Source organism: Scleropages formosus, chromosome 22 (genome assembly GCF_900964775.1).
Source record: "Scleropages formosus chromosome 22, fSclFor1.1, whole genome shotgun sequence".
Taxonomy (NCBI): domain Eukaryota; kingdom Metazoa; phylum Chordata; class Actinopteri; order Osteoglossiformes; family Osteoglossidae; genus Scleropages; species Scleropages formosus.
Window position 1 is genome coordinate 6764461 of NC_041827.1, and position 27126 is coordinate 6791586.

Consider the following 27126-nt stretch of genomic DNA (forward strand, 5'->3'; position numbering starts at 1 on the left):
ATTTATATAGGCAGGTAATTTTACTGGAGTAATTTAGGCTGAGTACCTTGCTCAAGGGTACTACAGTTAGAGGTGGGATTTGAACCTGTGGGTCCAAAGGCAGCAGCAGTAACCACATCACTAATGGTTGTCCCTTTAACTTGTAGAAGAAGACTCACACACACTGTCTGAAACCACTTGTTCTGAGCAGGAGCCCAACCCAGCCGGACACGGTATAAGGCCAAAGGGGGAATGGATCCACCACAGATGGGACACCAGTCCATCGCAGGGCACCCCAAGCGGGACTCGAACGCCAGACCCAGCCGAGAGCGGAACCCGGCCAAACCCGCTCCCCCACCGCGCGCACGTATGAGACTCATATTTGGAAATGTGTGTAAAAAGAGGTTCTGGTCGTACAAAACATTACATGGGATTACAAGTGTCACTCCTAGTTAAAAGATCATTACATCAGGGTGACTAACTGGGGAATATACAGTGTTATTCTTAGCTTAGGGCCACGGATGAAATGGGACAGGGAATTAAGAGGAGAGGTTAGTGGGGAGGACACACTGAGTTTTTCTCCACTGAGATCAGCTCCTATTTACCCGCGATGATTATGCAACGAAAAGGGAAAAGATCGATGGGGAACAACCGAGAACGAGGAGCGATGAGACATGCGTGTATGCAATTATGAATTTCTTCCCCTGCTAACAAAGCCCCTACAAGACTCGCGCAGAGACATTTGAGCGCTGAAAGATAAACACAATATGTTTTACATTAATAGGAGCCGTTAGTTGCGTTCGCTGTTGTTTTCGTACGCTGACCTTGGCAGAGCGCGTACGAGGAGGGAAGAGCGGGCCGGTGACTCTTTGGCTTTTCCCCCATGCGCGCGTTTTAATGCGCTCTTCCGAAAAAGGGGTCCGTTTATCGTGGCCATCGGCCGAATGTCACGGCAGAGTCAACGCGCGACGCGACCCGCCGAGACGCGGGTCCTCCGCCGCTGTCTGTATTATGGAACTGAAAAGGGAAGAGGAAACGGTAAAAATAGGTGCAATTCGCACTGAGCCAAAGCAGTGAGAGGAAGGTGGCGGAGCGCCACGAAGGACAGAGCAATTCCTTCACCGCGTGTTGTTGCCGCGAACAGCTGGAGCGACTGACCGAGCCTCACGTCCCAGGCATTCGGCGGAACTGGCTCTGCGCTCACGCCCCCGCCAGCTGTGCTTACATTCCACACTCATTTGACACTTCCAGCATTACAGTTACATTACATTTATTTTTTCTACAATAAATACCATCATTTATTCTTTAGCCGATGCTTTTCTCCAAAGCGACTCGCCATGATAACCTATTCGGCCCGATTCACCCATTTGCACAAAAGCTCGATGCCGGTGGGACTCGAACCTACAACCTTTGAATCACTTCTCTGAGTGCTATGACCAGAAGTCTAACGTGCTATCCGTTGCACCACAGAGCCCCACCACCACCATCCTGTGACACTTTTTCTTTGGTGTGACATGCTGTGGGGGGGGGGGGGGGGGGGGTCGTCACAAGGAGCACTGCTCACATCTGGAATCCATCACCACTACGTACTTTCCGTGCCTCACCTAAGGATCAAATCCCGGACGCTGGAACGCAGTTAGTTGCGTGTCATCAATTCAATCAGTCAAAGCCGACAATGAGTTATAGAGTTCGTTACGCAACGTGGCGTCGACCAGGCCTCTCATTACAAGGTAAAATGATAATTTTCAGAGCAACTGCGGCATTGCACGTGATGCTCACAAAGCTGATCTAACCCCAACCCTAAATCAGCACACAAAGAGTGTGGATTCCAGCCAGAACTGGACACGTGTCGCCGTAAAAATGACTTACAGCACTTTCGCGAACTAAATAATTTGAAGAAGCTGCAGCTTTATTTTTGGCATTTCGAGCGAAACCATTATCTGCTTTATGACACGTGACGGATGCCGTGATGAAGGCTGGGACAAAAGCGTGCAAAAAGAACCGCTGTGGCCTCAACTAGCAGACCCTTGTGTTCCCACCGTGCTGTGTGAGCAAGGATTTACACGAAAACGGAGGAGGGGACGAAAGTGGAGGATTACAGGGACTGTGATTACGTGACACGGGGGAAAAGAGAGCGCAATTAAAATGAGTGCGAACAGCAGCGCTGACCTGCCTTTGACCTAAACAGCCTAAAGGACTAGCGGAGCATTCATTGTGGCGCCGCACTGGACAATTCCCTGTCGAACTGACAGCAACTGTGAAACACTGAGACAACGTTACAAGAGGCTGACAGAGAAGCAACGAAAAGGGCTAAATTCTGGATCCAGATGAGTAGATGGCACCCTGCAGCAATTTTAACCTAAACCGGGCAGCATCGGGGCACAGCAAGTAGTGCTGTGGTCTCCTGGTGCCTAGGTAGTGTGAAAGGAGGTGTGAAAGGTTCAATCCCTACTCAGTCTGTGTGGAGTTTGCATGTTCTCCCTGTGTGGGTTTCCTTTGGGTGCTCTGGTTTCCTCCCACAGTCCAAAGACCTGCTGTATGGATGAGTGACCCAGTGTAAGTCACCTTTGTGAATAAGGTGTGTGGGCTGGTAACACTACATAGAGTTCATTGGAAGTTGCTCTGGAGAAAAGTGTCTGCTAAATTAAAAAGCTGATTTCATTCTCACTTGCAAACACGAGGAGGGTGAGCAAGTCAACTTCCTTGTAACTCAATAAGTCGATCAATAAAGGCTACTCGGTATAGATGTTCCTTCACTTATTTGTGAGTTAGGCTCTTTGAAAATCACAGATGAAGCTGTAATAATTACAAAAATAAACTGGCATATCTCCACCCACCAATCTATTACCAGCATTCACTTGTCCAAGTATGGTCAAGGTGGTCTAGTGCTTATCCTCTAAACAAGACAGCTCAGTGTAACAATTCAAACATCTCACCCTTAATTTATGGGTAATCTACAAAGTTTGGATATGGCTATCACGCGTATTCAACAGTAAATATTCAATTAACAAGAAGCAGTTTCTTGTTGTTAAACAGACTGTTAGTCTATTCAGATGCTCGGGTGTTGGCCGAGCTCGGTATTTGGATTTCATCAGCAGTGAAGGTGACATCATCAGTGCTTAACGTGTTAATCTATTCTATCACAAAATAAAAAATATATCTTTTTGTAGCACAAAGAAGAAAATGTATGTTCAGAAAATTGTAACTCAAAAATTCATGTGTAAAGCATTCATGAAACTGATTTTACCTGCTTTGTAAAGATTATTACTACCATTAACACTATACGCAGCATTATTTTAGCTTAATATATTGCAACGTATATTCACAATTAGAACTTCTTTTCCCTCTCCTCTCAACTCATTTCGGTTGACAGCCTATATTGAAACACTAACCTATCACTAGCATTACTATTCCCACCACCGAAGCACAGAAGTACAAAAACAGTGATTACAAATGTGCTTTTGAGTCTGAAATACCAATATTGGCATAGTAACAGTGTTCAGCTGTTATTACAAACTTTGTATAATAAACCTGCATACCACTGGCAATTAAGTAAATGTATGGTTCATGTCCTAACAGCCCTTGAGATTTTTCATGCTGTGAAGAGACACAGAAACCTGCAGAGCCCTGAACCGGAATCAACTATTCCGAAAATGCCACTACGGCGTCAAGAATTAGATGGAGCACAAAGCTCACATTTAATGAGGTCTGGGGTCTCCTTACTGAACTCCAGCACACTTTTCCCAGCCAAAATTCCATTATTTCCCTCAATAAGAAACATGTTACGAAACCCAGAACATTAATATAATTTATGCATGACTGACAACAGCCAGGACTGGAATTAAAAGCAGAATGCATTAACAGAACAGCACACAGTAGTCTCCTAAACATTTGGATTAATGTGTACAAAATGCAGGTCTTGGCAGGTGGTGAGATAGATATTAAACTCATGTGGTACATGGTATACAAGAGAATTAAAGAGTAAATTAATGAAACTACAGTGAAGGTTTGTGGATAAGCACTCTCAATTGTTCTGCCACCTTGTGGCCAAAAAGGTGAACTACACATCTGCAAGGCATTTCTGCAAAGGTGCAAAACCCCAAAGTCTAGCACCAAAACTGTTAAAACTTGACAGCAACAATGCTACACCCATTTCTCCAAGAGCCTCCAGCAATCAAACATAATGAACATTCAATTTATGTGTATGTACATCTGTTTGTGGCCTAAATCTGCATGCTCTACTGTAAGTGAATGTTCCCCTTACAAAAAACTACTGAATATTTATGGTGTACACCTCATTTAATGCTTTATTACTATATTAAACTATTTGCAGCTTTTCCCCTCTCACTGTCATAGAGAAATTAACCCTTTACAGGCAGAGGTAGCAAATTAGCAAAGCTGGTTCCCCCCCCCCCCCAATTGCCAGTATTAATGCGTTTGTGTTACGTAATGCAGGGTATGTACACCATATTACCTTTCTAAAATCCAAACATTACTGAATTTTTAAAATATACCCTAAGCTTTGGATAAGGGACTGTTAACCTGTATCAGTGAGAACAGAAGGTAGAGTAACTTTTGCAGAAATATTTCAAATATCAATAGGAGCAGAGACAGTGAAGAAACTACATCCTTGGTTTTATTGAAAGTAATGATTGAGTAGTACAGTCAAACACACAAAAATAAAAAGAAAAATACACCAGCTGATTGGCCCCCAGAGCCAAGGGCCTGTCCCCTTCTTTGCAGGGTCATCAACTCCACTCATCCCCAATGGCTGGGGTTTAGCGAGCAGAGCATCATGAGCAGGAGGAGGCAGAAAGTATTGTGCAGCGTGGGGCAATCAGCAGGCCCATCCGGAGCTCTAAATACTGCACTGGACCAGAGTGAGCTGCTCAAGCCTCTCTCAGGTCTACAGTGAGTAGCTAGGGGCTCTTAGCATACAACCAGACAGTAACTTAACCAAAAGGGCAGGACAACACAAACCAGGAGCCCTAGAAGAGGAGAGAGAAGAGAGGAGAAAAGAGGAAGAAAAAAAAAAAAAAAAACCAGGGCAACTATTTACATGTCCAATTATTAAATACCCCCCTCCCTAAATCATTCACACAATAAATCAGTTTAACTTTCCACTGCTTTCATCATTGGTAATTGCCATAAACACACCATAAGACAATTCTTTATCATTCAATTCAAATACACATGAACATTCACAAGAATATCTTTTGATTGACAGTCTAATAAAAAAAACCCCCACTTTGAACAAACCAAATCAACCACCCATAAGAGAAACACACTTATCTGCAATTATTTGCTTGCAGGCACTACTACAGAGGTGCATTTCCAAACCAAAGCCCTGAAAAACCCTTTGAAGCAAAACCCATCTACAAAAGTGACCACACATACAGGACATATGGGAGAAAGCATGTAACCAGCTGCATATTGCGTAGAGATCAGTTAGATATGAATTATCCTCCAAGCATAAAGACCATTCAAATACATTTTTTTGGCATAATCAGTTTTTTTTTCCCCTAAAAAGCAGCAATTTCCTCTGCAATGCACAAACTGGAGACATTCTTTCATTTAAAGAAGATTGTTTGTCTCAAATGCTCCAGGGAAGAAGGGGGGAGGGGAGTGAACAAACCAATGTCAGCTGTAGAATTACAGAATGTTTGTGGCATTCCCAAATCAAATGTTTCACTTTTCTAAATAATAATACTAACAGGAAATGGATCAAAGCCATTATCAATTCAGACAGGTATACTCAGCAGAAACATTTAAGTGCATCTTCCTAATAAACTCTACAGTGATGTTATAAATGAAATTTTACTGGGCATTCCACAGAATGTGTTCCTCACAAAAACTGCAGATGAAAGAAGCAGCCAAAGCAGATAGTTACAAGGTGGTAATCAGGTGATCGTGCAGATGGAAGTGATGAGGACAAGGACTGGACAGAGTCCCTGGACTGAGGAGCACCACTGAGTGACACAGGAGCTACTGCACATGGTGCGAAGTCAGAATAGAGAAAAATCAAAGCCGACACCGCATGGAAGCTAGAACATGGCAAGAACTAAAGGAAGTCCTGGTTATACAGCTCTGAAAATCCCCATAAGTCATTGTTAAAAACACGATGGTACGGTCTCCATCAGCAAACAGGTAGGAAGACCCACATACGCACTTCTTCCAACGCAATAAAGCCAAAAAAAGGAAGAGCACTGTAAAAGTGATACACAGTTAAGCTCAGCCTAGGACCTCAGAGCAATTTAGTGCTTCCTAGTTACAAAAAGAATGCAATGAAAACCAAACAGGGTTTTGAGAACAAGGCTGATTGAGGAGCGAATGAAATTGAAAAAAAGTGTGCCATCCATGTCCCCTCCCACCAAGGAAAAAATAAAAATAAAAATGAAAATTTTTGGTCTGTTGCTCTCAACCCTACGGCTGAACAGGGTGGAGTAATGGACAGCAGGGAGAATGAACAGGATGTTGAGGGAAAGGGATATGAGAAGTGTGGAAAAAGCATGTCACTTCCATAGTACATATTAAATGCAATCGATATCAGGGCTCAACGCACTCAACCATGCAGATAAACAGTCTCCATAAAGACACACACACAGTCTATGCAGACTATAGAACGGGCAGTCTACACTTGTACAGCGTAAGGACAAGAGAAAGGCTAGAGGAAGAGTTGTAGACAAGGAACAAAGCGCATCTGATGACAAAGTACACAGAACACAAAGCCAGAATGAAAACTAGCTAACAATTAGAGAATGGTGCTCTACCGGCCTTCAATTGACCCCACCGCTCTGGATCTCACTGGGGCTGGGGGCGTTCGTGTTGTTTGTGCTGCTGTTGTTGCCCTCCTGGATTCCGCTAATGGACCCCCTGGGGGGCACCTCTATGATGCGGGGCTTATCAATGATCCTGGCACAACGGTTCCCTTTCTCAACAATGCCAATGATCCAGGCCTGCTGGCCCTCTCCGGTACCGCCCTCCTGGCCCAGCTGGCCACCAGCACCCAGCCGACACGACTTCATCTCAGCACAGAACCTGGCAGCCTGCTCCCTGGGCAGGCAGATGAGCAGTCCCCCTGCGACACACCGAAACACAGCAACACCATTACCATCTAGATAGGAAAGACCAAACATGCAGAAGGGAAGGATGAACTCATTGGACATTTTCTCAGGAACACAATCAGTTGCACAGCTACAAAAAGGAGCTGCAATACAGATACTCGTTCTGCTTCACTAGGAGTTCAGTCTAACCTGATGTCTCAGAGGAGGTCCCCTGCAGCAGGCCAAAGCGGTTACCACAGGCCTTACTGATGGCTGTCATCTTGGCAATGATGGGCAGGTTGTGGATGACAAAGGCCACATCGCTACGCTGCTGCCGTGCCAGGTTGCGGGCGTGACCCAGGATCCCAAAGCCTGTGATGTCCGTTGCGGCATGGGCGTTGAACGTGTGCATCAAGGCAGCAGCTAGAGAGAAAGAGTGATTAAGGCATCGGTACAGCACCTGTTTTGTGCAAAGCTGCACTTGTGATCAAAAACCACTTCCGCTAATGGATAATAAATTTAAAAAATAAACCTGGTAGAGAGCAACAAGGATACATCACTTCTACCCATACTCAGTTCTTACAGAACGAATGAAACGGGGTGGTGGTAGGTGTGTTACCTGTCCTGTTGAGCGTGGCCATGTTGAACATCGCTTCCTGATACGCCTGCTCGACCTCATCCCTCGTCACCACCAGCTTAATCTTATTCCACTTATCAGGCTAAACAATAAAAGCGAAGAAAGTTGGAATGTGTCATGAATACAGTAGCTACACCGATACCATTAAGATCACATCTAACACCAATAAGGTGTAAATCAAAATGACAGGTAGCAAGAGGTTTTAACATGTTCTTAGACAACTTGTGTTTGGAACTGAGTTTTATCCGGGGTTTTAACGCTCCACTTCAATTATTTTAGTTTTAAACAATGCTTTTACAGCAGCGATCCAAGGTGGAGAGTGTAAACCGAACAATAAAACCGCAAACAAAAGAGGAAACGCACTTTCCTTTTTCAAGACTGTGCTTTAAACATTTACCAAGCTGTTTTCACACCAGTTTGCCTGAAAACTTAACAGCTACATCTGAACTGCACTATCCACATAAAAACTTCCAGCTGAAATAATGAAAACAGATTAATGGCTTTATTAAATCATTATCGCACCCACTTTATAGGATTGCTTCACTTTTTGAACTCATGTGCAAAGGCAACTTGAAAGCTGTGCAGCGACTGTGCTGAACAAGGACTGAACGGTTGTGTTTAAAAAAACAGAAACTGGCCGTAACACGTATTGTTTATATTTACAACTCTTTTTTTGGAAAAAGAGCAAAAAAGCATGAAGACAAATTATTTCTCACCATGTCCAACCACTGGTGGGCATTAACAGCCACCTGAGTTCCAAGAGGTTTGGTCAACACCAGGACGTCACCTGGAACCGCACTATCCGGCCTACACGAGAGGAACGCACGGTCAAATCCCACAGTGAGCGACACAACGGAACTGGGAGATGGTAAGCTGAAGAAAGTGGGACATCCCCTGAAGTAAAAAGAAATGCCACAGACACCCACAGTAACACGAACAACAAGCACTTAAGGCAGAGCAAAGGCGGAAAGACTGACATGATGAAGTCATTAGGCTGGCACACCACAGTGGCCACCCCGCCAATGATGATCCAGGGGTTGACAACAGTTTGCCCCCCAGTAACAGATGTGCCACCCTCCTCTGCTGCGTCGCGGAAGCCTTTTATCATCAGAGGCATCACTCGCTCGCGGTCCTAAAAAAAGGGGAGAAAAAAAAAGGAATTAGAGACAAACACACTGTTGGGTCAAGTTCCAAGAGAGCTCCTGTTGCTGCACCCTTGAGAAAGAAACTTATCCCAAATTTCTTTATACAATATAAAAATGACTGAGAAACAGGTAACGGGAAAAAACACAAATTACAGCAGAATGTCACAGCTAAATTAACACAATGCAGCAAAACGTTGTGCACTATGCAAATTTTACACACTCAGCAACCGCACAAGTTCTCTGCAGAGCTTCTCGAAGTTACAGGGAGCGTTGGAAGGAGACAGTACTGTAGCTACCTTGTCATTCATCTTCTGACTGACGCTCAGAAGCATTAGCATGTTGTCACACTCCGTGATACCCATCGCATACAGGTCACTCAGCACATTTGCACAGGCAATGCGACCCTGTAGACGGAGAGCAACGCCGGGGTTACGTTCGGACCTTCGCGCACCGTGCTGATGCTTACAAAGTACAGTAGTTCTCCACCTATAACTACTGAAGACTGAGTTCGTGTCACACATCCTTCAATACATTGTAGGTGCTTGTCCAATGTAGGGCTGTGGTGGTTAGGGGCCTATACTGGAAGCACATGACATAAGGCAGGGCTCATCCTAATTAATTTTTTGGACTGTGGAAGGAAACTCACATGAACATGGCGAAGAGATACCATGCCACACAGGCTGAGCTGGATTAGAACCCATCCCCTACCCACAGTCCAGAGCTGAGACACCATCACTACATGCATCATTGTAAATCTTCGTGCTCGCAAAAGAGCATTTATTAGAGATAAACAGAGAAGTGGAAAAACCATGTTCTCAACAAGTATGTGCTCGATATGAGCTCAAGAGAAGAAAGCAGAGTGAACCCACCATCATGTAGGGATCCTCTACCAGCGGATAAAAGAAGTCTGTAGTCTGCACCAGAGAAAGACCACCGTGTCGGAGTGGGATCACACAGGAGTCCATTCCTATACCTGCAGCATGAGAACGGAGTCAGTGCACCACAAACAGAGTGAAGAACCATAGTAACACAGTGCAAGAGTCACAGCAGCTATAGAGAAGACAGGGTTAATACCCCAATACGACACAGGCAGCTGGTAGCGTAGTGGTTAGAGCCACTGCCTTTGGACCCCAAGGTCACAGGTTCGAGTCTCACCTCCAGCTGTAGTACCCTTGAGCAATGTACTTACCCTGAACTGCTCCAGTAAAATTACCCAGCTATATAAATGGGTAGACATTGTTAAGTTGCTTTGGAGAAAAACGTGACACATGCAGAATACGATGGAAAGCCAATGAGAACGCTGACAAGGCACCCAATGTCAAAGCACTGCATGCATCCATTTTTCAAAGTAAAAAAAATTTCTACAGCTCTCCTCTGCAGGTCCGTTACCACGGAAATACAGCAAGCGCAAGACCGATCCAACCGTCGGAGGTTAAGAGCTATTGGGAAGATTCTGCTTGCACTGCGCATTGCTGTTCGCCGGAGAGGGAAGAGACATCACACTGGCAACTGGGACAGGAGCAAAGGTCACACGGCGGACTGTGTCCTACACACTGAGGACGTGAACAGCGAAGCACCTTCGGACAGTAACAGCACACGTCTCACAAGACACAAGCACATGTAACACGCTGGCATGGAGGAAACACACACACACACACACACACACACACACACACACACACACGTCAGCAGGTGGCATAGTGGCGAGAGCTGTTGTCTCCTTGCACTTTGAAGGTCCTGGGTTCAAATGCAAATCCAGCACCGTCCGATCAAGGGACACACCATGAATTTAAACATTCACAACCACAACCTGAACTTGTAGTGAAGTCGAGCGGCAGCCTAATCGACAAAGGCTAGAAACTGGACGCGGAGATTTAGAAAAGCCAGAAGGAGGAGACTCAGACTGGGCCGCCCTGCCTGCGCGGCTCACGTTCCTGTAGTAGAGCCGAGTGCTTTCATATGATAATATGATGATGATCATAACCACACACACACACACACACACACACACACACACACACACACAACTCGGAATTATAGATCAATATCGCGCGGGGCGGAGGCACGAGGAGGAGCCGCTCGCGCTCCGTCTCTCTCTCGAACGAAACTTGTAACACTAACAGGCACCGAAACGAAAGCAGCGGAACTCGTCCGACTGTATGTAGTACGTTAGTTAGAGTTGCAGCAGCGGTGTTGCCCAGAGCAGGGCGTCTGGTGGAAGCGCGAAAAAATGAAGGGGGGAAAAAAAAAAAGCGTGGCGGAGGGCTGACTGACACTGAGGCCGAGCACAACAGGTGGCTGCTGCGGCACTTCCACCACTTAGAGTTAGTCCTTTCGAGAGCAAAAAAAGCCGTTCCAGACAGAAGAGCGACGGAACACGCGGCAGGAACGAACGGAACGCAACGCAACGCAACGCAGCTCTAGCTGCGAAAGCCAAATCCATGATTTATTTGCGCAGTTCAGTCCTCACCGAGTCGCGGGCCGGTCACCGGGGCCAGCTGCCCGTAGTCGGCGGCCTCATCCCCGGCGGGTCCCACTCCCGCGGCCGTGCCCCCGTCCTCCCCCGCTACCGCTGTGGAGCGGTCGGGCTCCAGTCCCTCCAGGAGTTTGAGCAGCGCCTCCTGGGGGACCTTGCAGCCTCATCCTTTGAGATCGGAGAAGGCCGTGAGCCGGAAGCCGCGGTCCAGGCCGTGATCCTCGGGCTTGAAGCCCGGATAGCCCACGGGGAAGGATGCTCCGAGCGCCGCCGTGCCGCTCACCTCGGCCGGCAGCACACCCGGAACCGAATCGGCCATCCTCACTTAAAATTGCTGAATTATTGCTGTCATTAAAAACGCAGCTTTATACTAGCGCCAAACTGCAAGGGAAACGGAAAAAAATTTCACTTGTACAGCTGCATTAGAAACGTTCGCGCGAAGCGCTGGCGTTTGAACGGCCGACCTGGAAGGCGGAAAATGTGTCTGACGGAAGATACCATTATGAAAACGTGGGGGTGGGAGGGAGACGTTACATGCTCATATTTCACTGTACACATGACATTTACCGACAGTTAATTGTTTACTCTGAAAAGGTCTTACACTGTAGTTCGACTTCATTTTATTTACTCTGATGTTGTGCTCACACATGACCGAGTTGTCCCTGTGTTTTTCAGAAATGGTCGCTCCTGACGCGCGGAGAGCTCGTGGTCCCTCGCGCCGCCCGAGCGGCTACGCCGAAGCGTTAGCGTTCATATGTCGGAGCACAAAGGGATTTACTGCAGTGTTACCGCGCTCGAGCGAAGAAATCCCTCACAGGACACTCTAGCAAAATGTCACTTCTGATTATTAGTTTGTAAAGTTTCATTCAACGTCCCTCACTAACACTGCATTAGAGCAAGATCATAAATTCCCTTGTAACAGTTATCTCAAAATACATTTTTTTCCTCAAAAAAAGCACAAGCTTTTATTTCTCATTTTTACACCAAGTAGCCCTTGGAAAAGAAAGAACTCATGTGATTGCATTTTGTGACTAAAAATGAAATAATCTCCTTTCCTCAATAGATTAAACAGTTTGTATCTGCCTGGAAAAAAAGTTTGACTGTAGCATATGAAAGACGAGTTTAAAACTTTTACTCATCTTTGTTTGGGGGAGAAAATACTTGTCTTTCCACCATCAACAATGATTACGTGCATAATAATTCAAAGAACATGCAAGTTCTTGCCAGCACTGACACCAAATGTAACTACACACACAGATGTATTCCACTGTGTACTATGAAAGCTGTTAGAATGACTTCGCCAATAAAAGGCGCCAGATTGACTGAATCGTCCACAAACAACGCTGAGTTGGGACAAGTCCGTTGTACGTACTTCACCCCCGACATATATTAGGTATGATGAAAGAGAACTCATTTAAAAACATTTGTGTTTTTAATTTCACACATCAGAATCTTCCTTTATTTTGGTCAGAACAATTGTGTGGTATGTTCAATAAAACTGAGGACATACAAACCACATATCACTCCTGTCTGTATTGTTGCATTTTGAAATGTGAGCTGCATTTTAAAAAAAAAAAAAAAAGATCTTAAAACATGTACTGAATGACCCTCTACAAGAGGATCAAAGTGCAAGTTATTATTTCTGAGAAAAAAAAAAAAAGATATTCAAAAAAAATTTTCCAAGTTCAACAGCTTGCACAGGGCTTACCAGAAAGGAACATTTTGTTCACATGTTCAGGTCTTTCAGAACTATGGCACTTGCTCTCAATCATGTATGAGGCAAAACATTGTGTGCACATTTTCAGCAAACACTTTAGTCATACAATCAGTCTGATGCATGGTGTCTGGAAGTTATGCCTGGATGGCACTCTTTGTGCTGAATGCAAAGTAGTACACCAGAATGCCGACTGCCGCTGCCCAGACTTCTGTAGAGAGCCAAGGACCACTCCATGCCCCCTGGAAAAAAAAGAGACAAATCCTATAAACAACAATTCTGTAAAACACAAAGCTGAAGTAAATTGTCTGGTTTCTGTTCTAAACAAACATTGAGATTTGTTTACAAATACAATTACAATTGCTACTAGACTTAATCACCGATACATAGTGTTAGCTGGTCACTATATATTCAGAACCAACTTCTTACTCTGTGATCCACATTGACAGAGAACAGTGGTTTGATGGAGTCCACATCCTCATTGTTTCTTTGAGCCTTAAAGAGAAACAGTACAACACTTAATTCACACTTCAATTACAATAAGTCCATTGAAAATGCTATAATAAAGGGGAGAACATATGTACCAAGTGTACATTCTTTAATATTCATTCAGCTGAAGGTCTTAAAAATAAACGAGTGGGAAGTAATCTACTGTGCAAACTTTTCTTCATTTACATAAACAGGCAAATTGTACACATCCTCCACCAATAGTCTTATGCGTTTCAACCCAAAGAATTAACAGAACACAACACCAAGTTTTCCCCACATTGACACCAACCTTGCGTAAGTTGCTGTAGGACTCTTCATCAAAGAACTTGACCTGGTACGTCCCCGAACTGGCCTGTTTGTGCGGAACACTCCACGACACCTGAGAGTGAGACAAAATTGTATAGCAAAATTATCAAATTATTTAGCTGATGCCTTCATCCAAAGTGACATACAATGCTAGGCTTGTATACATTTATTCATTTAGTTGATGCTTTTCTCAAAAGCAACTGAAAATGTCAGGCTACATACAATTATTTACCCATTTTTACAGGTGGGTAATTTTACTGGGGCAATTTTTTACAGTAAGTAGCTTGATCAAAGGTACAAGAGCTGAAGGTGAGACACAAACCTGGGACCTTTGGGTCCATAGGCAGGAGCTGTAACCACTATGCTACCAGTTTCCCAAAGTTAGTTACTCCACCATATAGAGCACAGAATACCCTGCTATATCAATTCAGTGTAAGTACCTTGCTTAAAGGTACCACAATGATGAGTGGGAATTTGAACCTGGGTCCTTCGATCGGGAGATGGTGGCTCTAACCACTACATCACCTGCTGCCCCGCACATCATACAGGATGAATGATGAAGAAAGGGAGACACACACCTGGTACTTGCCAACATCCTGGCCTCGAGTCACAGGGAACTGCTTGCCATTAACATCAGCATACAGAGCCAAACCCTGGTTCAGATAGGAATTCAGCCCATAAGGATAGGAGGATCTGTTAATCTAAACACTCACATTTATTCATTTAACTGACACTTTTCTCCAAAGCAACTTACAATGTTAAGGCACCTACAGTGATTCACCCATTTACAGCTGGGTAATTCTTACTGGAGCAATTTAGGTAAGGTAAGTACCTTGCTCATACAGCTGGAGGTGGGATTCAAACCTGCAACCTTTCGGTCCAGGCAGCAGGACTAACTACTACACTAGTTGCCCCCAAGACAGCTCACAGCAAACAAACACTGTCCCTGATTCTGAACCCTTTTCTGCGACTTGTTATAATTGAAAGGCTCGACCACGTGTACGTGTGTGGACAGGAGACACGTCAGGTGTCAAGTGTGCGACACGTTACCTGAGCCCCATTAGCACAGGCCAGGCTCAGCTCCACAATGAAGACCGACTCTGTGGAGATGACAGCATCTGTCGTTGTGTAGTAAGAGGACGAGATGGTGGGGTCTGCACACCTTTCAGCTGCGAATTACAAATTTTTGAAACACACATATATATTATAATCAGTAAACTGTATTATCACACTTGCCTCAGTCAGCGCCTGTGTGTGTGGGGGACGTAACGCTCACGCAGAAACGAGCAGAATACTGAATATGACACTTTGTGTCATATTGTTCAATATTCGCAACACACCACCAAAACATCCTGAAATTGTAGCACTAACTTACCTGCAGTAAAGGTAATGAAAACGGCCACGAAAAGGATAACGATCCACCTCATCTTCTCCTCTTTCTGCCACATCCTGCCGCGCTGTACAGGAGCACCGGGGAACAGCGCTAAATGGACACGTCACGATACACGAGACCAGCGAGGTCGAGTGAAAGTAACGTCCCCCTCTAGTGTCAGCCTCCGGTACTGCATGTCCACTCAATGGAATAATAGAGGAATGAATCAATGAAAAACCTATTCATCTTTGGAGGGTTTAAAGTTGATTGCACCCAGAGATTATTGATCTTTCATCGGATCCCTATAAGAATCTGATGATTCTGATGGGTGATATGGTGCTGTAGCAAGTGGCACGGTTTACTCACAGCCCTGGCTGGTGCGAGAGGACGTGGGTTCGATCTCCGCTCAGCCCCTGTGGAGTTTGCATGTTCTCCCTGTGCGTATGGGGGTTTTTTCCGGCTGCTCCGGTTTCCTCCCAGTCTAAAGACATGGTGTTCAGGTGGATCGGTCACTCTGAAAGTTACCCACAGTGTGTGTTTCACTAACGTATGGATGAGCGGCCCAGTGTAAGTACTGTATCCAGCAGTTTAAGTCACCACAGTGAATAAGGTGTGTGGGCTGGTAACACTACATGGAGTTCATTGGAAGTCACTTTGGAGAAAAGTATCTACATGAAGTAATGTAAACATGATAAAAGTTAAGGACCCTTTCCTAGACCAATGTCCATCAATTCAGCAAAAAAATACTGCACAACTTATTTCACCAAAATTTACTTTGCTCTGAATTATGTAATAGACAGTACCAGTACAAGTTATTTTACTTTAGACAGTGAAATTTTCAAACCAGGTCTGCAACTCACAGACCCCTCTGGCATCCATGGACTACAGATGAAAAACCCCTGGTCTAACTACAGCACAGTGAATATGGGTCTGAACATGGACATCAAATCAGCCATAACTGGGCACAAAAATATTCTGTTACGTTTTATTCATGGAAAGCTATAATAAATGTAACATTTTATTTTTAAAAAAATCTTGAATATACAAGTACAGATCACGTACATTCTGAAGACACTGACAACGGAACAGCAATGGCACACAAAAGCATGTTGTACCACAAACATTCTGTATAAAGGAAATCTGCATTACAGAAACGGAGCAACATTCCAAAACAACTTGCATGTATTAACAAAAGTTTGTATTAAAACTGTTATAATTACATTAAAATAAACATTCCTTTTGCATATAGATAAAACTGTCAGTGTTTCTTCAGAGTGTAAAAGAAAAATCAAATATTGCATAACAGATCCTGTCTTCTAAGCCACAAGCATTAACATCCAAATAAGTCGTCCTAATTTTAACTTGTACTTCATGGTCCACTCCTGCAGTATACCGTATATTGATCCCATTGAGGGAATTTGGTCAGTCACTGAGCAGCCTCTATCACTGGATGCAGTCCATGACGTGGATCTGCAAGGTGTCCATCTCTGGTGCCTGATACTGGCACTTTGGGCAGCGGAAGTCAGGCAGCTCCTCTGACATACTTTGCCTCCGGAAGGATGAGGGACTGAATGGCACTGTTGCTCCCGCAAACATTCCTGCAGAAAAGCATAGATTGGGGTGGCATCTTATAAACATATAATTTGTATATACAGATACACACGCTGCATATACTATAAACACATAATTTGTATATACAGATACAACAGGAACTGAAACTACAAACTCCATGCAGTAAATTGAAGCAAAACCACTGTAAGCCTGTGACAATAACATCTAGAGTGCATGAAAAGCGGGGCACGGTGCCACAGCGGGTTTGCCCGGGTCCTGCTCTCTGGTGGGTCTGGGGTTCAAGTCCTGCTTTGGGGTCTTCTGATGGAGTGGCGTCCCATTCTCGGTGTGTCCCCTCCCCCTCCAGCCTTGCGCCCTGTAGTTCCGAGATAGGCTCCGGCCCACCGCGACCCCGCTCAGGACAAGCAGCTTCAGACAGCGTGTGTGCACACAAGATAAGTACACCGGACAAAAACCACGGGCAGTACCTGCTTGAGGGGGTCGACCAGACTGGAAGTCCTCTAGGTGTCTCTGCTGCATCACCTCCATGCGTGCTCTGTGAAGGTAGTAGGTTTGTGGAGTTACAACTGCTGCGCAACAGGGGGACTACAGATCAGCTCTGTCTTCTTCAAGTTTAAAATAATGCACACAGTTAACTGGCAGTCTTACTTAGCTGAAAGCGTTGTCAAATTTATCCCATTTATTTAGCTAACACTTTCTCTGGAGTTACGCAGATTAACTGGGATTTGAATCCATAATCTTCAAGGTACAAATCTATGACTCAATTCACTGTTACATAAAATAACAGCCTGCTGGCTTACCTTGATGTGCCCTCCTGTTTCATCCTGTCCAGCTCAGCCAGGGTCTTATTCAGCTGCTCTTGCAGCTCCTCTTTGCGCTGGTTCAGCTTCTCCCTGGCCTCTCTCTCTGCTAGGAAGTCTGCTTTGAATATTTCTGCCTGAAAACAGGGAGAAATGGAAATTGAGATTCTTTTCTAAGGCACTTTGCTAATGATCCAAAGAACTACTGGACTAGAGTATACATAGCACCAGTATACAAGATTCAACTGTTTAGGCATCGTGAATTCGATAAATATAAATGGAGAAAGTGTAAATTTATATCATAAACACAAATAGAAATGTTTTTGAAGCTCTGAAACTATCTACTAATGTGGTGCGTGTCTGCCAAATAGACACTACTCTTTCACTGGACTGAGTTCTTAGGAAAAGACTGTGACCAGGGTGGTCTAACAAAGTATTCAGAGTACTAGAAGACAGCCTTACTTTTCTCTTGAGAATGTTACCTGGGCAGTGAGAACAGGAATGGTTTCCAGAGACGTTCTCTGCTGCTCCACCTCTTCCTTAAGCTTGTCAATGAGGTCCTGTTTCAGAGCCAGAGCTCTTTCTGCCTCCTCCAGTCTGCATGCCAGGTCCTCCACCTCACCACCCTATCACAGAGAGGAACCAAGATATATATGCTGCAATCTACAGACAGATCATTCTTTCATAGATATTAGTAATTAGCTGTATCTTAATTTTTTTTTTTTTTTTTTTTTTTTTTTAGTTTCTCATTGTTCTCTTTTTTTTTTTATCTGTATCCTCTAAATGGTGTAATTTTCCATCGAAATATACTACAGCTGAACCATTGTGCACAGAAATGGCATTGTTGCACAACATAAACATACATCAAGCTACTATAAAAATACTATACCCTTTGTTTGACTTGACTCTCATTTTTAAGCTTTGTATCATAGTCCTGGAATAATTGTGTATAAGCACGTTGTAACTGAGCCAGCTTTCTCCTGTAAAAAAAAAAAAAAAAGAATGAAAGAGAAACAACAGTAAGTCCTGCATTTACAAAGAACTTGCTTGCATGTGTGCGTTAGCTGGTCTAAAATCCTTTGAACTGCCGGAAAGGTATCCTTGCACAAAGTCATACGGATTGAAGAGCCAATAAAAATAAGAAAAAAAATGTAGAAAGACATGTAAAAAAAAAAAAAAAAAAAACTTTTTTGGAATGCCATTAGGTTACACATAAACAAGACACTAATGAGAATAGGGTGAACACTAAGGTCGAGTGGTGAGTGACCCATTGTAAGTGGTGTACAGTACTAGCAGTGTAAGTCACCATGGTGAATATGGTGTGTGGGCTGATAACACTACACAGAGTTCATTAGAAGTCGCTTTGGAGAAAAGTATCTGCTAAATAAATGTAAATGTCAAGTTCTGTGGCATGTTACATAAGAAGGTGTGATGAAATACAGCAATTAAACACAGACCTAGTTTTTTTTTTTTTTTTTTAGAGTTCACAATTGCCACTCGTTCACATGCCAAATTTACCCTAAGTTTACCATTAAAGTCATACATCAAAACTCCAGATAAAAAGTCTTATGTCTTCACTTAATCAATAAAAAACCCTGTTAATCAAAGGAAAATGGTATAGTACTGTGACAGAGAACAGGCAGGTTTTTACAAAAAAAATTAAAAATGAATGCAGTACTGTAAAGTCTGGATCCCTCCTGTCAGAACCAAACCCAAAGTTTCAGGGACTTTGCAACACCCTCAGAGTCACTAATATATGAGATGTTTATATAGAAGGCCCAAAATCAATGCCCTAGACTGGGTGGCACACTCACTTCTCCTCTGTGAGGAAATGCCTCTCCGTCTTAAGAGCTGTTTCCAGGTTCTCTGTCTGCAGCCGCAGTTGGTCCACTGTCACACTGTGCTGCTTCTTCAACTGCTCCAGCTCCCTTTCGGCAAACTGCAGGGCCTCTGTCTTAGTAGAGAGTCTGACAAAGGAGCACAAAGACAAAGTTATTGTTTTTTTTTTTTTGCTTTTCAGTACAGATTTGAAAAATAATTATTTTGTCCTTTTATACAGCATTTTTTGAGTGTATATACAGTAGACAAACTAAAACAGTAAACATATGCCGAGTAGCGTGGGAAAACAGTCACTTGGTTAGTCACTTGTGACAATAACGTAGTTACTTGCGTGGGTTCTTAACTACATGGCCACATTGCATGTATGACATATCTCAAAATCAGATCTGCTCCAAGCATAGCTTCTATACTGTGTCACTCAGTGGCTTTCAGCTAATGTGACTGTCACACAGTGATTACTGGTTAATAGTTAAGTTTTGTTATATTTGATCTTGTGTAAATTTTTTCTTGTTTAAAAGGTTGATCATATTAACAGCAGCATTGCAATTCATCTAAGATTATCATGTGGTTGCTACTCTATGCTTCCAAAATCACTAATGCATGGTAACAATCTTGACTTTGAAATCACTTAGGTAAAGACAGCTTCATAATTATCATTCTTCTTCTTCTTATTATTATTATTATTATTTAATAATAATACAGGCATCCCTCAATTTAAAAAATTAATCTGTTTCTGGAAATGGTGCATATATCCAGACTATCTGTAAATCCCAAACCAATTTTCCCAATAAGTAACGTATAAAAGTTTATGCTATTTGTTTGTTCCATGCATTGAAAATTAGGTATCAAAAGAGCCATTATAACAAAATTTCAGATAGATTTTGTAAATCAAGGGATGTCTGAAATAGTAAGAAACCATATTAAATTAATAGTGAGAGAGGAAAAAAAAAAAAGCTCATAAAAGAGTACTTTACCTTTCTTGCAGTCTTTCCCTTTCTTTCTCACTGTTTTCCAGACATGTTTGTCTCTCCTGCAGCTCCCCTAACAAAGAAGTAACCTGGGACTTGAGCGCTTCACTATCTTTGGTCATCTGGGCCACAAAGAAGAGCAGAGGAGACTTATTGTTGCACATTTGTTTCAGTAATGCTTTCCTTCCTCCATTGTCTTAATCTCTACCTGTCCAAAATCTTTGTCCTTCTGCTTCAGTCGCGCTTCACTTTTATCTCGTTGAGCTGTACTTTTCTGGAGAGAGTCATATTTCTCGACAAGTTCTTTATACCTACCACAAAACAAGAAAAAAAAAAAAGTCAAGTCACTTGTGGATTTAGTCAAAACCAATATGTTACCTCAACTAGCGGCGGATTTTTAAAAATAACCATTGAGTCGTGAAGTGCAGTGCCAATGCTTTCGGTCTGCCTTGTAGACGGGTGCAAAACAGTTCACCGTAGAACACAATCATTAAAGTGTGGGCAATTAAAAATGATTAACGACAGACAGCCTGTTGCCTGTAGCGGGTTATTTCGACCAGTATTTCTTAGAGAAAACCAGTCAGTCCACAAACAGCACAGTTCCTCTACAGCTTTCAGGCTGTTGTGCAAGACAGAAATTATTTTTGTTACAACAAAACACACTAACACCAATTTTTCTGGAGTCCCCATAACCAGTTTTTTACACATCTGGTTTGCAACATTCATTCTAGCCCTATTACATTTGATTTCAGCGTGATAAACTAAGAGCACAATTTAAAAATTTCCCCAATCAGTGACGGAGACCGAGTGGCTCTGCACTGTGGGAATCATGTACCCGCACTCTCAGTTGCACTCCAGCACTCTATGGTCACGCTTGCCTACTCATGTGTTTGTATCCTGTTTCAAACCATCGTGCTTTAATTTTATAATTACTTAAACACGACAAAAAGCCTACATTTTTCTCAAGCCAGTCAACACAGACTAAGTTCACTTTAAAAAAAAAAAAAAAAAAAAAAAAAATTTTTTCAATATATTTCTCTACACTAGAACCTTCATGTTCACCATTTATGAAAACAAGTTTCCTCAAACAGCTTACTGTTATCCTACAGAATGAGAAAACTTAAAAGTATAGCAAGTATAAAATATATCAAATTTCTCAGTTATTTATATGTTAGAGTAAAATGAAAAATAAGTTAAATATAATGCAAGAAATCTCTTTGACCTTACCTATATTCCAAAAGTTTTCACTCACACAGATGGTGAGGAAGGGTTTATATACAAATTCATATCTGCATTACAAGTTTGTGAGCAATTCAAAAAAGCTTTGAACACAGACAACTCAAAAAAGTGATTCCACTGTTCTGAATTTTACATTGTACACTGGCTTCTCAGCTTACAAACAATTGGGACAATACATCGCTTCATAACTCCAAAGTCACTTCTACCAACAAGTCACATTCAATTAAAGCTACATAATACAGATTTCCCTCCATTAATTCATGGGTTGCATTGTGTAGAAACTTCAGATAGACATAATTAACAAAATTACTGTAATGCTCTCATCCATCCATTATCAATACCCGCTTGCGCAATGCACAGCTGTGATGTCTAGAGCCTATCCTGAACTACAGGGTGGGATGGGATGCCATCTATCATACTGTAATATGAAAAATTAACTTAAAAGTACATTAAAATTCAAGCTTATTCAGTATAAAAAAAATACACCATCTCTGTAATCTTTTATTTAATCCCAATTGCTGACCATTTCATGAAGTATGCAGATTCAGTGTTTTTCAACTTTATCAACAATTATATTTTTATTAAATATTAATAAAACCTTGTCCCTCAGTTGACATATGCAATATATACCCATAAACATATTTTAAAACATACGAAGGTAGAAACATCTCTTCTCCAGCAACTCCAAATCAAAAACTGACCGGGCAGCATTTCTCATCTCATTATTGAAAATATAATAAAGAAAATCCAATAAAAAATAAAACAAAATGTCTATTTTCGAAAATACGTAACTGCAATGTTCACAGCATGATGGGCCAGCGTGACTGACTTTGTTCAAATTTTGCAATGGGTAGCTTAGATCACTTACATGTAGAAATAAATACACAAACAGAGGCATAGAGAATGCAATGAACTGCACACATTCTGGAAAGTTATCTTCTGAGAACTAAGAACAACAGAAATACACAACAGCAAGAGTAAAGCACCACAGGTTTCCTACCTGGCCTGGGCAATCTGCAGCTCCTCTACCAGACTGGCCAAATGGGCACTAAAAGGAGATAAAAAGTAAGATTCAAGGGAGATAATACGGCATGCACTGAAAATTGAAGAACATAAAGAGCAACAGGAAAGACAAATATATCAAATTCGGTGCCAATAAAGACTGAATACAGAGGCAGGACTAAAGAAAGATGAAGAAAAGATGCATACAGTACCTTTCAGAGTTGGAAGCCTGTGAGTCTGACCGTTGAAGCATATCCTTCAATACACCTCCACCCTAGAGGGAAAAAACCAAAGTAAAGAAAGACACAAATCAGTTACGTCCACATTCAGCCATCTGTGAATCTACAAATTGAAAGATAGTTCAAATACAGGATACAGGAAAAAGAAATCAAAATGTGTTAGTGTTTTATGTTTGTTCTCACCAAGCTCACTACAGAATAGGCAGGAACAGAAGGGATACATGGCCTCATAATTACAGCTAATATTAATATTAGCATTTCTGACCTGTATCTGAGAGAGCTCTAACTGCAGTTGTGCATTAGCATTGCGCAGGCAATCTCGTTCTTCCTCAACCTCTTCTCTCTTCCTCTCCAGCTCCTTGTTTTTAATCCTGAATTCCTGCAGGTTCTCCTCTAGCTTTTCTTTATGGCTCTTCAGCAGCTTTAAGAACTCATTGGCACCATCAATGGGCTGGAAGACAGTGAATAACAAACACAGTTACGTTGTACGATATAAAACATACAACTATATACAATAGACTTGTACATAATGCAGAAACTCCCATTTCCTTGCCAAGACACCAGAATTTCAGGGAATTTAATATAAGGGACAGCAAAAATAATACTGTGCCATACATATGTCAATTTATCAACAAGCTCTAACATTCAACCTTAGCAAAAGCAAAAAGCACAGCAAACATAAGCAGTAACTGCACAGACAATGGCAGAGGGAGGTTGGAAAGGAGAGAAGGAGAGCTGCAGTCTCACCTTGCTGCAGGCCTCACCCTCTGCCTTTCCACAGACCTCCCCTTCAGCTGATGTTAAACTGCCAGATAGGCTTGGGAAGACACTACTGATGAAGCTACAAATACTTGAGTCGGCTTTGCCGCACTGAGATGAAGACAGCTTTAAAAAAAGCACACACAGATAAACAGCAGACTTTTCTTAGCTGTCTGCCTAAAGTTCTGGTATAAGGGAACCATCATGCTATATCTGGGTCAAAATTTGCCAAGCAGCTGTCCCTGAACCATGTATTTAGGTTGCTAGTGTTTCAATTCAACTCGTTGTAAATATATGAATTGCTACTACTGCAGCACTAGCTATTCAGATCAAAACAACCTTGACTGCCCTGGATATTGAAAGCATTGCTGTACTGCACATGTTCCTAGAGTAAAATCAAGGTTTCTTTTAGATTAACACTTGTCTGATGTTATTAATTGTTGGACAAGGGAACAATTGTACAAGATGAAGACTTTAGTAAAAAACATTAATTTCCACAACAACAGTACACAAGAGACACCTCGATTTTATCTACTGTAAACGTTCTCATACCAAACTGCTTGGGGGAGTCTGTCTGTCTGTTGCATTCTCCAAGTCCTTCAGTTCCGTTTCTCCCTTATTCTTTGACATCTGGGGGGAAAAAATGCATGAAGCATTTTTGTTGCTGCACCATTCATTTTTGTAGAGTGGAAAAAGAGCCAAACTGAGCAAATGCCACAAAGATTTCAGAAAGCAGGGGGGACTCACATCAAGAGCGAGAGGGAGGTCATTTATCTGTGTGCCAATCGAGTTCTGCTCCTTTCTCATGCTTCTTCCATTCGTGTGAGCACCTGTGTGGTTCAGCTTTGCTAGAAGTGCATGGTTTTCTTCAGAAAGTCTTTCGACAAGAGCCCTGGCCTCCTGAAAGCGGCAGCTGAGGAACTCTCTCTCCTTCCGTGACCTCTGCTGCCACTCTTCCATCTCCTCACATCTTTCCTTGAGAGCCACATTACTGCGCCTCAAGGCCTCTAAACACACACACACGACATGTAAAAAGCAAAAATAAACCTCTTCTGTAAAGAGAAGTCTTTTTGCAGACAAGAAATGAACTGTTATTCAGGTTAACTTGTTATACACCTTGTTATTCATCAACAAGTTATCATTATTAGGAGACATCTGAACTGTATTTGGAAACAAGTCCAGATGATATGAAACAAATACCTCTTAGCTGATGATTGTCCCCAAGGAGCCTGTTCACAGCCTCACTGTCTGCCAAATCAGGCGGTACCCGGAGGGACCCTTGACTGCCAACCCCGATCCCCTCTCCGCCTGCCATCTCCCACTTCAGTGCACTACCAGCTTGAGCCTGTGGCTGAACCATAACCCTAGGAAGGTAAAAGGAAAGCCGCTTTTTACTATTACAATGCACAATCCAGTTATAACAGTAACATCCATCATCAATAGAAACTTTCCAGATGCAGGGTTAGGCTCCGGACCACCGTTATCTCAAAGTGCAGGGATGCTGGTCCATTGAAAGGCAATCGCACACGGATTCACTCACACATACACACACTAAGGGCAATTTAGAGTCACCAGTTCACCTTTGGATGGTGGGAGGTAGCTGGAATACCCAGAAGTTGTTCATGAAAATGTGGGGAAAGCATGCGAATGCCACACAGACTGAGCCGGATTTAAAGTCATATCTGAACCCAGGGCCCAGGAGCGTTAAGGCACCAGTGCTACCTGCTGTGCCATCCTCCAAGTGCAATAAATAAATGAATACTGTAACATTTTGACAAATAGATAAACAAACACTGGAATTTGTATTTAACCAAAGTTATGCAGTATCCTATTAGACAGGAAACTGAAGGCTTTACTGCTTGTAACAAACAATGAAGGGCCTACACAGTGGGAATTACACCAAAGTGTCTTTCTATGCTCTAATATTTTATGTGGTGGCATTTATGTCTGACAAAAAAAAGTAAATCTTTTAAAAAAAACAAAAAGATGCATAATTTATTGTTTTTGAGGTGTTAAAGGTCAATTTAAAGACTAAGTGACGACATGTAAGTTTACGAGTCGCACAAACAAAATAACTAACTGTCGACAATTACATCCCCCCGACTCTCAGTTTCCTTTTCCGGATCCTGATCAACTTTCGCTTTCATTTTCAGTGCACAAAGATGTAGCAAGGAAGTTAGAACGAGCTTTGTTTGTTTGTCTGGTTGTATTTATTATTATCATTTAAAACAGCGAGCGGCTGTCGGTGAAAGAGAAAGCGCGCTGTCCCGCGCCGAGCACGCGCGAAGGGCATCATCATCATCATCGTGCCCGCGCGCTTCCTCACACTACACTCACTCGCATGTCCGGTAGGCAACAACCTTCCTCCTGTGTGCTTAGAATTAAAGCACTCCGCGTGCGTCCGGCCGCGAGGCAGCTGACCACACGCAGCACATGGGCAGTTCGAAGAGAACCGGGGCGACGTGTTTTTCTGACTGATCTGGGCATGATAACATGATGTGTGCCGAAGTGTGAGCTGACCGCGCTTTCGGAAGTAGACCTTACGTTACTTTGACATAATAGTTGTGGTTTCACGGCCACAAAGACGACGGCTAATCTGTACGGGAGAGGTTTTACCTGCACGAACTTCGTCTCTAATCTTCAGTGTGTCCCTCGAGCCCCGAGCGCGAGCCGCCCTACTACCTCGCTCGCGTGGGCACAGACCATCTGCGGAGAAGCGAATCCACTAGTACCGAGTACAGTGTGTCAATGTCCTCAGTCCGTTCCCTCAAGAAACCTTTGGAAGTTTATAATGTCATCTGTTTGGTTAAAAGAATAATAACGCAAGACACACACAATGTAAAAATATTCCGTGGCATCCCAACTGCTTTCCAGTATCGCTTATTTGGAGGAATTCCCCTTCCTACTTCCTTAGCCTTATGTGCTCCGTAAGTGCTCATGGGAGTTGAAGTCCACTCTGCGGAGTGCTGACTGCGCCAATTCCATCCGTCGCTTTTGTGGACCGCTTATGTATTTAGCTGTACACTACAGTATTAATATTGACTGGAGTCATGTGAAGCACGTACATCGCTTTCCCAAATAGCGCAGGGAGATGAAGGGACAAACTGCGGTCCAATATTTATGCTTATGATTTAATCTATTTGTTGTTGTTATTGCGTGAAAAATTCATAAGTTGCTCAGCTAATTCCATGGATTTGGCGTTAATTTTTGTTATTTACCAAATTTATTTATTATTTTACTGGATTTTTATCTAAGAACTAAAGAGAGACCTAACGTTGTTATTTGCTTATTTATACCCAAAACAAAACCAATAAAATTAACAACACAAAAACAAATAAAACAAAAACACAATTTAAATACACTTGTAACAATTATTTTATTTCGAACGACTTCAGTAAATATATACTCAGTTTATACACAACTATCTTGATACAGTCAGTGAAAGGTTTTTCATAACTTAAAATTCACACTTTTTTATCCATAATAACACTATTTTTAAAAGGGGGCAAGGGTACAGGAGTGTGATCACTACTGAGGGGATGTGAGG

General features: G+C 42.7%; 3 protein-coding genes across 4 annotated transcripts; all 3 read right to left on the minus strand.

Annotated features, from left to right (window-relative positions):
- Positions 1-4596: 4596 nt before the first annotated feature.
- sephs3 (selenophosphate synthetase 3) lies at positions 4597-11772 on the minus strand. The gene is made up of 8 exons (XM_018725202.2): positions 11275-11772; positions 9674-9777; positions 9101-9208; positions 8637-8791; positions 8376-8466; positions 7642-7741; positions 7233-7445; positions 4597-7057 (listed from the first exon to the last, which is right to left on the minus strand). Exons 2-8 carry the CDS (start codon positions 9767-9769, stop codon positions 6756-6758), a joined length of 1065 nt encoding a protein of 354 aa, XP_018580718.2. The 5' UTR covers positions 9770-9777; positions 11275-11772; the 3' UTR covers positions 4597-6755.
- Positions 11773-12276: 504 nt separating this feature from the next.
- ssr4 (signal sequence receptor, delta) lies at positions 12277-15268 on the minus strand. The gene is made up of 6 exons (XM_018725482.2): positions 15165-15268; positions 14840-14958; positions 14368-14442; positions 13773-13862; positions 13424-13489; positions 12277-13236 (listed from the first exon to the last, which is right to left on the minus strand). The coding sequence occupies exons 1-6, from the start codon at positions 15235-15237 to the stop codon at positions 13132-13134; spliced, it is 528 nt and encodes a 175-aa protein (XP_018580998.1). The 5' UTR covers positions 15238-15268; the 3' UTR covers positions 12277-13131.
- Positions 15269-15947: 679 nt separating this feature from the next.
- On the minus strand, positions 15948-26472 carry ikbkg (inhibitor of nuclear factor kappa B kinase regulatory subunit gamma). Of its 2 annotated transcripts, XM_029247965.1 has the most exons (16): positions 26196-26472; positions 24780-24943; positions 24327-24586; positions 24132-24209; positions 23568-23705; positions 23086-23271; positions 22794-22855; positions 22580-22627; positions 20549-20651; positions 20347-20462; positions 19348-19500; positions 18423-18513; positions 18016-18159; positions 17534-17670; positions 17201-17268; positions 15948-16759 (listed from the first exon to the last, which is right to left on the minus strand). In XM_029247965.1, the coding sequence occupies exons 2-16, from the start codon at positions 24937-24939 to the stop codon at positions 16605-16607; spliced, it is 1899 nt and encodes a 632-aa protein (XP_029103798.1). In that variant the 5' UTR covers positions 24940-24943; positions 26196-26472; the 3' UTR covers positions 15948-16604. The 2 variants fall into 2 exon arrangements, with proteins under 2 accessions (XP_029103798.1, XP_029103799.1); XM_029247966.1 differs by lacking the exon at positions 23568-23705.
- Positions 26473-27126: the final 654 nt, after the last annotated feature.

Bases quoted from the DNA above. Each gene is read 5' to 3' on its own strand.
- sephs3 (XM_018725202.2), bottom strand. From the start codon at position 9,769: ATGGACTCCTGTGTGATCCCACTCCGACACGGTGGTCTTTCTCTGGTG. The intron at 8,467-8,636 runs GTCAGTCTTTCC...CCTCTCGTGTAG, and splicing joins CAGCCTAATGACTTCATCAT to GCCGGATAGTGCGGTTCCAG. The intron at 7,742-8,375 runs GTGAGAAATAAT...TTTATTGTTTAG, and splicing joins CCCACCAGTGGTTGGACATG to CCTGATAAGTGGAATAAGAT.
- ssr4 (XM_018725482.2), bottom strand. From the start codon at position 15,237: ATGTGGCAGAAAGAGGAGAAGATGAGGTGGATCGTTATCCTTTTCGTG. The intron at 14,443-14,839 runs GTAACGTGTCGC...TATCTGAACCAG, and splicing joins CCTGTGCTAATGGGGCTCAG to GGTTTGGCTCTGTATGCTGA. The intron at 13,490-13,772 runs GTTGGTGTCAAT...TTTCTCTTTAAG, and splicing joins CCTACAGCAACTTACGCAAG to GCTCAAAGAAACAATGAGGA.
- ikbkg (XM_029247965.1), bottom strand. From the start codon at position 24,939: ATGGTTCAGCCACAGGCTCAAGCTGGTAGTGCACTGAAGTGGGAGATG. The intron at 22,628-22,793 runs GTACTGTATGCA...ATCTCCTTTTAG, and splicing joins CAGGCTTCCAACTCTGAAAG to TGCCCATTTGGCCAGTCTGG. The intron at 17,671-18,015 runs GTAACATTCTCA...CCCTGTTTTCAG, and splicing joins TTCCTGTTCTCACTGCCCAG to GCAGAAATATTCAAAGCAGA.